The following is an 11,910-nucleotide window of genomic DNA, read 5'->3' as shown; positions in this document are numbered from 1 at the left end:
ATTCACTCAGTATTCCAACAGCACTTGTCACACCCTCTAACACTTACCCAGTTCTCTTCTCTAAACTGATAAGGCAGTTCACATTTTTTGGATTACGAAAACCTGAATGTTCACATTTTATTACAGTTATGACATCTCTTTGGAATTGAAATAACATTTTCCTAGAGAATCTTGTTTGTAGACTTACACAAAAGCTTCATAATCAAATGACTCTGACAACTTCAACTTGCATACTTACCCAGGATATGATATTTGTATGAAGCTTAATATATTCTATTCTCAGTGCCAAGTTAGAAACTAGAAGAAAGCTATACTCTGTGCTCCTGGTTTCTTTTATCATTCTTCAGAATTATTTCTTTACTTTATTAGAAAACACAGATCATTGAAGCCTAATGCGAATAGGCAGCAAATGTGCTACATATTCATATAGAACACAAACCACAGCACATAGTCTCACAATATAATTTCAAAGTGTAATATAATAGCTAATCAATGAACTCAGCATTTTTTATTACTGCAAAGTCATGGCTTCTCTACATATTGCTATGATTTCTTTCATTGAGCGTGAATTACATTAATACCAGCATTATTTGGATAACCAAGTAAGATGTCTAGACTACGTGAGCATGTAATACAAACACACCACAATCAAGGGCACAATTTCTTCACCACTGTAGTTTAAATTAACTTTACAATCTCTTGTCTAATGATATCAGTAGATGGAAACCATATGTCATTCCAGGCTATCTTCTGCTGTGCTTAAGTGTTAAATGCTCAATACTATATGCAGAAAGGCTTTTCATTACCTTGACTCTTGAAAGGTATTGTTCTTGCTGCTTTGAAAAGGTTAGTGCTATTTGTGTTATGCATGTCTAGTATTCCAGAAAGAAAGAACTTGTTTAGGATCCTTTAAAACTACTAGGAAATGATCAAGAGTATTACAGATATTTAAATTCTACCACCATGCATGACTGGATTCAGCACTTAATCTCTAAGATACTCGAATTACAAGAAAATAATTCTTTACCTTCTTGTGTATCTCTTTCAGGGGAATGCCAGAGTTAAACAATTCTGTTTGTCTCTCCCTCTCCATTTCTTCTCTAAAGCTTGTGCAATATTTGTCCTGTCTCAAGCAACAAGAGCAGTAGCTGCAAAAGGACTCCGGGGGTTATGAACAACTGTCACTATACTTGAGAACAACAATAACAATCCACTACCCAGTGCCAATTAAATGCTCTGTAAGTCTTTAACTGTTACCAAAACTATTGCTTGGCTCTGGGCAGAACAATGTTTTGTTGAAAAAAGAAAAGTCACCTCTGAATTTTTAATTACACGTTAGTCTCCCACATAATTTTTCTGTTTCCTTGGTTCTTACTGACATCAGCACTCTGAGTCATATTTCATTCCCAAGTCTAGCATTTGTAGCATGCAAGCCCTTCCAAGGAAGAGTTCAAAAATCTTTCTGATGTTTTGGTCCTAAGTGCTCATAGGCTGCCTTTAGCCCTGCTCCCAGTGCTCTTGAACAGCTTTCTCCCCAACAGAATCAAGATTTTTGGACCACCTGCCATTGCCTAGGCAGCAGTCAGTGAAATCACACAGATGTGCATGCTGTTGAACAAAACCTTCCAAGCAGAGAGAAAAAATACAAAAAAGCTAGCATCTAGCATGCTTTTTACTAGGTTTCTTACTTCTCCCCACCCTGTAAAAAAATCTCAAGTTCTGTAAGATAGCAGAACTTATAGGAAGACATGGAAAAGGCATAAAACACACCACACTGTCTGTGCATATGTATTTATGCTTTTAAAAAGAAAAGCTAAAAGAATGTTTTAAGAGATGGGGGAAAACATTTCTGATTTTTTATAGTCAACCAAATTCAATTTCTTACAAGATTCCTCTACAACCCACTTTTATTCTTTCACCTTTTCTTCCTTTATCACTTTATTAAAAAAAATTTAAAAACCCCAACCAACCAACAACAACAACAAAAAAACCAGAAAGACAAAAACCCCAAAGAACCTTCTGAAGGCTCCCTGAGGCAAAGTAAGCAAACAGAAAATACTTTTTCTCCAAACCCAGCAAGGTAGTGGAACTCCTCTGTTTAGTGAGAGAGCTCCGGGAGGAGATATGTATGTTGAGGGGTATCAGGGAGGGCAAGAGAGAGATAGGCTACTGGAATCGCACCCCTACCTTCCCTGAGACAGACCCAACAGGCAGTCAGGACACATGATACATAGAATTCCCTATCCTCTCTCTGCCTGGCTGAACACAGTGACTTAAGGGATGGGGGACAACGGCAACAAGTTCCTGCCTGGCACAGCAGGTGCATCTCCTCTCTGACTACCCAACCTTCCCAGGTGCCCTTACATAATAGGTATAAGGGTCTGCAAGTGGAACCAAACAATAACAAGGTCAATGGTTCATCTAGCTTGGAGATGTTGCCAAAGTTAAGTTGGCCTATAGCCTGTGTCAAAACTGCCTCCATGAAGAAAAAAAGATGGCTTGGATGGCTGAGCCCAAAATGTTGTGGTGAATGGAGTTAAATCCAGTTGGCAGCTGGTCACAAGTGGTGTTCCCTAGACCTCAGTGTTGGGGCCAGTCTTGTTTAATATCCTTAACAATGATCTGGATGAGGGGATCGAGGGCACCCTCAGTAAGATTGCAGACAACACCAAATTGGGCAGGAGTGTTGATCTGCTTGAGGGTAGGAAGGCTCTACAGAGGGACCTGGACAGGCTGGATTGATAGGCCAAGGCTACTATTCGTGATTTTTTTTTTTTTTAAACAGCAGCAAATAGTCAAAAAGGTGACAACTGAAAAGTGTTCAATAAAAATAAGGCAAGCAGAGTATAAATTCATCCTTAAAAAAAAAATAAATGCTATAGCACTACAGAAGCAAGCATAGCAAAAAAAAAAAACAACCAAGAACTTAGTAGAAAATGACAACCACCAAGTTACTTCTGTGCGATCTCATCAATTTAGCCAAGGAAGCAGTATGCATTGAACTTTTATTTCAAAACTATCAAGAGTTAATTAAGATTTAAAGACATCCCTTCAGGGGGATGGGGAGTAGAGTATGCCATAGTGATAGTAATTTTATATTCTATTGTTTTAAGTTTGCAAAACATCACAGAACACTGAAACCAAAAGCTTGCAAGACAACAAGCCTTGACTCTACTGTTTTTGATCAGTGATCCGCTGTAAGCAGAGTTTCATGTAGGAATTTTTATTGCGTATTTCTATCACTGCATCTCTGACAAGCTCAATGAACATTTGAGGCCAGAGCTTCTGCAAGGATTCGTTTTTCATATTGATGTCAGCCGCTTCTTTCACTAACTTCTTGACGTACGTCTGGCAAAATGTTTTTCTTTCCTTGATTTCCTGCATGGGAGAACCATTACACATTGTATAAAACAAAGGAAGAAAAGGTTAAGCAAGAGCAAACCCGAAGACCAGCCACAAAAATTTAATGAATTAAAGAACACAGTGATTAGCAGGCAAAGAGGCCATTGCACACTTTTTCCTGTTGATTTTAAGTTGCAAGGCCCAGGGTCTAAGCCAAGCTTTTCTGAGTGTGGCCACAGACTCTTACTGTATTCATAATATGAATATTACATTCATTCACTAATTTATCTGAAATCCACTTTTAAGTAGTCATATAAATATCTTTTAGCAGCATTACAATTTTTGTTATCTTCTGGCATAGCAGTGAAAAATTTCAGAGATTAAGCACCATACTTTCCTTCCTTCTCTCCCTTCCCAGCTTTTCATGATTGTAGTACAACAGTTGGAAAGTATTTGTTTATCTACCTGTCCTAACGAAAACTAAGCATGTTGTCACAGAAAAATATGCCTGTATGCATCCTTTCCACAGGTTCCCTGATGGACTCTGGCAAGTGCATTGTTCCTAACATGCACTACATTAGATGCTGAAGTAATCTGAACGTTTAAAAAGTTACAACAAAAAAATATTGCACTTTGTGCAACTACTAGCTCTGACTTTAGTCACCCAAACTGTATTAACCCCTGTTTCTGCAGAGTTTCTATAAAATGCCATAACAGGCTTTGAACAATAAGTTACACTGGTGCTAAATATCTAACCAGTTTGATTTATGGCAGTGTTAAAAATATTCAGTCATGCTTCAGGCCATCAAAACAGATGTTTTCTTAAATGAGTTATAAAGCACAGAAAATGTTTTCCAGCTGTTTAATCTAAAAACCCAGATTATTAATCAATGACTCAGACTGTCATCTTTAGCAATGAACTTATCCAGTCATATTTACTACATTAGCTTACTGCTGATGGGGAAATAGAATCAGTCCTTTTTGCCTATCTTACTCTTCTCTTGTGACATCCTGTAATACCTGCTGCCACATACATAATGCTATAACAAAGAACAAGGTGTGAATTGCTGCACTGGGAAAACAATGCGTATATTTAACAGACTGTACAAATACCAAGCTTATTTTATTATAGCACTTGTTCAATGGTAAAGGACAAGAGGAATGCCTCGCTGTCTTACTCTATGCCATTCAAAGGTTTAAGAGCTACTATCACAGCTTTTGAAACTAAAATGTTTTCTTAATTTAATCTCTACACACACAGAGTCACTGCCTCTTTTTCTGCTATGGATCTGAGATAACAAAACCACAGTAACTGAATTCAGTGTTTACAGAACTTGATTTAATTTCTTGCACTATATATTTCCACATAATCAAGAAAGCAAATAACAGGACAAATGTGGGAAGCAGAGTGCATACAGCTAGAACTCATGCTGATTGCTCAGAAAGGAGATAGTGGTTGAAAGAAGCATGTTTACCCTGGGAACATTTTCTCTCTGCCCAAGCAAGAGTTAGCAGATCAGAAACACAAACTAAAACAAGCATGACTGATACACTTATCTGAAACAAGCCAGCTTGCAATTTTATTAATAATTAAACCTCATATGTTTCCTATATATTTCCTATACATTTATTTGCTTGTAGCTCATTTAAACAGCTCTTTATTACCACAGCCTGCACTCTCTCAAATCCTGTCTGAAGGTGTTCTTCACCAATTCATTTTGGGATACACTTTCTGACTTTCTAATTTCATTAGAAAACCCTAACATGTGAAATATACACTTTTCTTTGTGAAAAACTGTGCTAACTTCTTACATTTTACTAATGCAGGTACATTTCATTATGAGACTTGTAGGTGAGAATGTATTTCTGAGTCTGTGGAACTGTTCAGGAACCAATTCTCTAAAGACAAAAAGTAACGATTATCCAGTAGCCTGGCAAAGATCAGTTAGAGGAATGTTTGATCATACACATAAATATGGTAAACAATGATATTTTAAAACCACCGTTCTCAATAGCACAACTGAAACTTGATATAATAGACAAATTCCATGAGTAGTAGTCTAACGCTTATAATAGAGAACGGAATTATTTTGTAATTACATAATTACCTCCAGCTTTTCCATATGAAAGTCCTTTGTCACGTAATTCAATGTTGCTCGAGTTGTGCTTTCTCCTCCATTTCTTCTGTTGTTAGTACTTTCCTCACTTCCAAGCCCGGATTTCTTTCCCTTTCCCTCCAGCAGACAATGGAATTGCTTCCTCCTGTGAAAAGATAATAAAGAGATTTGCAGTTTTGATTATTGGAAACAAGTTTTTTAAGTGTAGATGTTTCTAGTGATCATCAGGGGTTTTTTCTGTTCTCTCTTTGAACATGTACTTTATGAGCTTTCAAGTTTACTGCATCCTCAAGTCACTCAAAATACAGATGACTCTAGAAGCAAATTAACAGAGGAGTAACGATACAATTGACTTTTTGATATATATCACATTCCATCTCCTAAACAGTAAAAGTTTAAGCTGCAAGACTTCCTAAGTATGTATCTACAGAAGACTAAAAGTAGTCTTTTTAGGCACCTTTTTTCTTACAGCACCAACTCTTAAATCTGTTAACTGTTACAGTCACCTGCTATAAAATACCCACTAAAAATAGTCAGTCTTCATCGATACCCATACAATTGGAGAATTAATCAAGCAAGTGCATTTGTGTGTGAGTGCCTTTTAATCTTATCAACAGACTTCATACAACTCTGGAAACTTCCGTCTACATGAATCAGGAGATGCTAATATTTCTGCATAAGTAGAGAACCTATCTTCTCTAAGATGTTATTTGTGAAATTTCTATCTTTTACCTAGAAAGAATTTATTACGACAGCATACAAAAGAATTAAACAATACATTCTGGACAAATTCCAGTTCCATTCATTATATTTTACCTAGATTCTCCAAATAATGAAAGCATGCGATAATGTGGCAGCTCAGAAGATGCTACATAGGCCAGAATGCCAAAGAGCCTTTCTGCCATTACAATATCATTTTCAGTAACCTGTGAGGGAAGGGGGAAAAGGAGGAAAAAAAGAAAAAAGTTAAGTTTCAAAATTGGCACGTTAATATTTCATTACGTATGTACATTGAGAATTAACTAAAATTTGTTGTATGGAACACTGCATACAGATCTGTTCCAGGCATACCTTCAAAACATAGATTTGCTTTTACTGGCACTTTAAAGAAACCAAATGAGCTACTTGTGATTGTTTTATTTCCTGTAATTCTGGAAACTTTAATGTATACACATGCTAACCTGTGCTTCATGATATTCTTCATGAAATGAGAAATTTTTAAACTATTTTTTACACTGAGTATCTGAAGATCAGACATATTAATTCTGCTCCATACCGCATGCACTTACAGAAGATACACTGGAAAATTTTCTGATCAAGTTATGCTGCAGAAATGAAAAGATTCTGGGAACCCACATGTGAAAAGGTAAGTTACAGTCTCTCTTATTTTGGCAGCATCACAGAGAACACTATAGGAAGAGAGGCTTTAAAGAAAAAAAAATTACCGTTTTCTCTGCATTTGCATTTGTTCCTCCATTATACTTCTCTAAATATCATCCATACTGTTGTGTCAACATTATGTTACAGATGTCTTCAATTTTCAATGGTTGAAAAATTCCCAGGAATAATTTTATACATTTCAGTTTTGTATAAGGAAGGTGGAAGGGGTTTATTTTTGGTGGTTGTTGTTGTTGTTTTTTGTTTATCTTGGCTCATAACCTCTGGAGACCATGGCCTGTGTTTCTCCTGCCCTGTTGGCCAGGCTATGAACTGACTTCAACTGCCAAAAGTTTTTTGGCACAGTTTTTAGACTCCTGGCTTTTCCACTGAGTGCAGAAGGAATCTTTATGATCATATCTAAATCTGACCTGGATAACACAGGACAATGAAACTCACTTAGTGACTTCTTAACTTCTGGATCAAATTTGATTTCCGTTCCTCTTAGAACATACTTTTGGAAAGCAAACCATTATTAAATAGACCTCAATACTCACAATATTTACTAAGTACTTCCAGACAGTTTTTGTGTTCTGTATTATTCAAATGTGTAAAATGGACTTTTGATTGAAATTAACGTAATTTTATTATATGCCTGTTTAATGTTTATTGACCTTTATCCACCCTTGCCTTAAGTATACTGCAACAGCATAATGCAGGGAGACACCCACCAGAGACAACGTAAATCAGAAAATTAGAAATGCAAAGTCAATTCCATTTTCACAGTGTTTAGGCTTGCTTATTTTCACTTAAATAAGTCTTACTTATTAGCCTAAGAGTAGATGACCTTGCTGATCAGTCCGTTAACAGAAACAAGGTCTAAAACAAAGACCACAGAAGGCAGCTAGGGAAACAATGACCACTGCAGGCAGAAATGTCTGCTGGAGAAATAAGTGATTTTAATTTATTTGTTTATGTTGAGAGAAGCATAAGGACCAGGTCACCAGAGACAGCACTGCTGAATACACTCTTGAGTTCCCAGAAACTCATGTTCTCTATCTTACTCCAGTACATTGTTTGCTCCATTAATCACAAAAAGATTATAACAGTAATATCACACAAATACGTCCATTATGCCTGCTTCTTGCCAAGTCCAGAAAACAGACACAATTCAGTAAATGTGATGCATCTGTTATTCTGTCTGCCATAAAGCATTTTGTAAAGTTTAGTAATTTCAAACCTTGACAACTCTTAATTAATCTGAGATTACTATCACTGGGAAAGACTCAGTTTATCTCAATGAAGAGAAAATACTTCTTCACAGTTAGTAAACGTAACAGTTTAGCAAGAGAACAAAATCATTGCTGGGGGAGACTAATGCTCAGCTTCTAGCCTGAAACATTACTGGAACGGAATGGGGAAGTTGGGAGAAAACAAAAGCTTCCTTATGCCTTTTTTTGTTGTTGTTGTTTAAAAGTGGTGGACTTATGCAATTCATTTTCTTAATGGGGGAGGAAAAGCAATATATACTAACCAAACTATATGTACCTCAGAGCTGGCAACACAGTAGTCTTCACAAACATTGCACACAAACGTTAACCAGAAGAGCACAATATACACATTTCCCTTTCAGTCATCTGAATCTATTATTTAGGGCTGATCTAAGTTCTGAAAGCACACTTCAGGAGTTTGTTTTCTTTAAATTGAAACAGGATTTTCTATTACTCATTTTAAAAGAAAAAAGTAATACATCTCTGCAAAGCTGGACACCAGAGTTACCTCTTTCTTCTGCTTACTTTTGAAATGATAAATGACACTAGGAAAATATTTCTGTGTGCACATCTTCATGTAGTGTGGTCTGGCTGAAAAAGTTGATTGATGACAAAAATGTTCTTCAGTCATACATATTTAAGATTTGATATATGTCCTACATAAAAAGCATGCTGTGTTACATGTAAATCCATTTACTAAATTCATCCCCAAGCAGTATTAAATTCAAAAAGTTCCTTCAAAGGCTGAATTTGCTGAACTTGGCATTGTAACAAGTCTACTTAAATAGTTGTGTTCATTTCTTTTTCCTTCTTTCTCCACAAAGACCAAACAGGTAAGATCTATCTTCTATTTTCTTTTAATCTGAATCAGTAGTGTTGATTTTGAAAATGTGACGTAGTGAAAAATAAACAAACTTTAAACTCACCTTCGACCTTTTTTCTTTTGCCCGCCCCCCGCGCCCCATCAAGTTTGATGGATGTGCTTTATGAAGTACTAAATTCAAGGTTATATTGAAACCCAGCAATATTAGTGTCCTAACTTTCTATTTATTTTAACATAAAATACACACCCAACAAAAAAACACATGCTTAGCATCTTGTACATAGCAAACAGAAAAAAGACAGACTTATTCCTGTGATAGGCTTAAAGAAGAAAATATTATTTTACCTATACTTTGTGACACTTGAAATTATAAATAATAATGCACTGTAAACTACTAGTCTGTCAAATGCACATACTTGCACAAATATTCAGTGTCAGCACTGTGATCATTTTGAACATAATAAAGTATGTCTTTAAATGAAGTAAAGGCATGCAGTTCTTTAGTTCTGTTTTCTTTTGTTTTGTTGTTTGTTTGTTTTGTTTTTTTAAAGAAACACATACAGAAATAATAATTTTAAAAATCTTCCTTTGAGGTATATCCCTACCACTCAGGTATAGATTTGAACTGTCATTTGCAATTGCAAACATCTGAGACATTACAATATTTTAATGGCAACTAACAATCTTAACAACTTTGCTAATTGTAACACAGCACAGCTGATCTTAAATGCACAGCACAAGAAATTATATGGTGACGTCTACTTAAAATTTTTTCCCCTAATAGTGAAAGGACACTGACTGCTCATTTTATTAGCAATTCACCTGCTTTTTTTTTAGAAACAATGCTAATTTACCTTGTAAGACCACTAATAAGAAGGAACAACACTGTCCTACCTTTACTCCATTTATCTTCTGTAGATTAAAATGGTTCAGTCTAAACAGAACGTAGTACTTCCACAAAGTAAAGTTAACAACTGGATTTCCCTGAGGATCAACTGTCAACTGTTCAATGTGATGCATCTGGGCTAATGCATTGAATTGCTGCAGTGTGACAAGATTTGTCTCCTTAAACTTCAGGTGCTTAAAAAAAACAAAACCAAAAAATCAAGCCACAATAATAAGGAAATAAAGAGTGAACATAATGATTCCTATCCCGTGCCACTCAAACAATTTTCAAACTCAAATAAACAGTCTTTAGTTCTGATGAAGCAACTGAGCTCACTTCATTTAGGGTCTTTGTGGCAAAACACATCAATATATCAACCAACTGGTGTATTACATATATTTAGCAATGTCAACATTACAAGCCCTAAACAATTTATAAACACCCTCTAGCAACAGCACTAGTATTTTCAACATTACAAAAAGCAGTGATGCTACTTGAGCAATGTTTATTTTAATTCTGCAAGTAAGGCAACTGCAACATCCACACAGAGAAATAAGTAGAATATATGTTTTTAAATATTCTGCTTTTTTGGCCACAGCAGGCTGGCATTAAGTCATACCGTCCCATTTCTTTGAACCATGCCCTACGCTAGTGCTCCTCTGAGTGTGGTATGTTTGGCTACACAGTAGCATTACTGAGGGAAGGGGAAGGTGGAAAGTTTGATGGTGAAAATAATAATTTAGTTAAGATTCTGCTATCCCCCACAAATCCCCCCCCCAAAAGAATTGTTTCACTGAGATAGGTAAATCATCACTATTTTAATATTTACTTAGGAATAACTGAATTAAATGTCCAAGAAATAAAAAGAGGGAAAAAAAAGTACTAAAGGGACATCTGATTTATGTTGGTTTGCTTCATCAAATTTACACATAAATATGGTGTAAATTTGGGGTTGTCCTGTACAGGGACAGGAGTTGGACTTGATCCTTGTGGGTCCCTTCCAACTCAGGACATTCTATGATCAAGAACTGAGGAATTCCAAGAGCTGTACTGATTTAGCTAGCTATTTCCTTTGAATTTTACCTCTTCCTTTTTATCCTAACAGCTACTTGATCAATGAGCTGAAGACAAATGAAGGTCTCCTGATACCAGAGATCCACAACAACACTGTAGAATAGCAACACTGTATTTACACACCAATTTTGCAAAACTTAAAAATAATCAGTTAGGTCAAAGGGATTAAGAGAAATAATAACTAGTCTGAAAAGACCAACCTGTATGAGAATTCAAATTAAAGCCTTCATATTCAAGAAGCATCAAGCTAAAGTGAACATTACAGGATAACACCAAGCAAATATGTAATTCATAGATGTATCTATTTATATGAAAGCACACAAGGGTGACTGTGCCAGATTACGGTTCTTTTAGAGAATACATATTCCATAGCTGTTCATACAGCTGAAATTTGAGGCATTCTTACCACAGAATTAGGAAATTTCATCTTCAGTTTTGTTAACACTTGAACAATTTCATCAAACTCTATGAATATAAAGGAGACTGTGACAATAATTCCAGCTGTTTGAACACTCCAGTTTCGATCCAGGCACTCCAGTGCTCCAGCACCATACAAGCAAAGAGTGTCTCCTTCCACTTCCACTAAATGAGACTCAAGAACAGACAAACCTTGTACTGCACTGCTCAATATTGTATCAAGAGACCTGTGGAGGAAATAAAAATGCAGTGATATAAATGAGATTGTTTTGAGATAGTAACACCATTCTATTGAATGATAGTCCTTTCATTTACCAGAGCCCAACTGTCAAATATGAGTGCATTTCTCAGCATTCATTTATTTGCAGTACCCGATCTGGTTGAAAAACATTAAGGGCTGAAAAAACCTCTTTCCATCGTGTAACATTGCAGATGTTCTACTTCTTTGGCAAAAAGGCTCTGGGGGCATTTCAGTTGTGGGGGGGGGGAATCAAATAAATAAAGAAATCACTCATATTTAATAACCTGTTTAAAATTTTTAACCCAGAATGCTAACAACGTATTTTGTGTTGCTTTAGATATCTAAAAACAACCTCAAACAAT

The 11,910-nt window shown here is 36.0% G+C and overlaps 1 protein-coding gene across 12 annotated transcripts in view; it reads right to left on the bottom strand.

Annotated features, from left to right (window-relative positions):
- Positions 1–327: 327 nt before the first annotated feature.
- The window catches only part of LRRC49 (leucine rich repeat containing 49), a 58,336-nt gene continuing 46,753 nt past the window's right edge, over positions 328–11,910 (bottom strand). For all 12 annotated transcript variants that reach the window (XM_075100183.1, XM_075100186.1, XM_075100193.1 and 9 more), the window contains 5 exons: positions 11,297–11,534; positions 9,825–10,010; positions 6,276–6,385; positions 5,451–5,604; positions 328–3,378 (listed from right to left, as the gene is read on the bottom strand). In XM_075100183.1, coding sequence (XP_074956284.1) covers positions 3,172–3,378; positions 5,451–5,604; positions 6,276–6,385; positions 9,825–10,010; positions 11,297–11,534 — 895 coding nt within the window. In that variant the 3' untranslated portion in view covers positions 328–3,171. The remainder of the gene's footprint in view (positions 3,379–5,450; positions 5,605–6,275; positions 6,386–9,824; positions 10,011–11,296; positions 11,535–11,910) is intronic.

Source organism: Phalacrocorax aristotelis, chromosome 7 (genome assembly GCF_949628215.1).
Source record: "Phalacrocorax aristotelis chromosome 7, bGulAri2.1, whole genome shotgun sequence".
Lineage (NCBI taxonomy): Eukaryota > Metazoa > Chordata > Aves > Suliformes > Phalacrocoracidae > Phalacrocorax > Phalacrocorax aristotelis.
The sequence above is the reverse complement of the archived record's forward strand: the minus strand, read 5'-3'. Positions and strand labels throughout refer to the sequence as shown.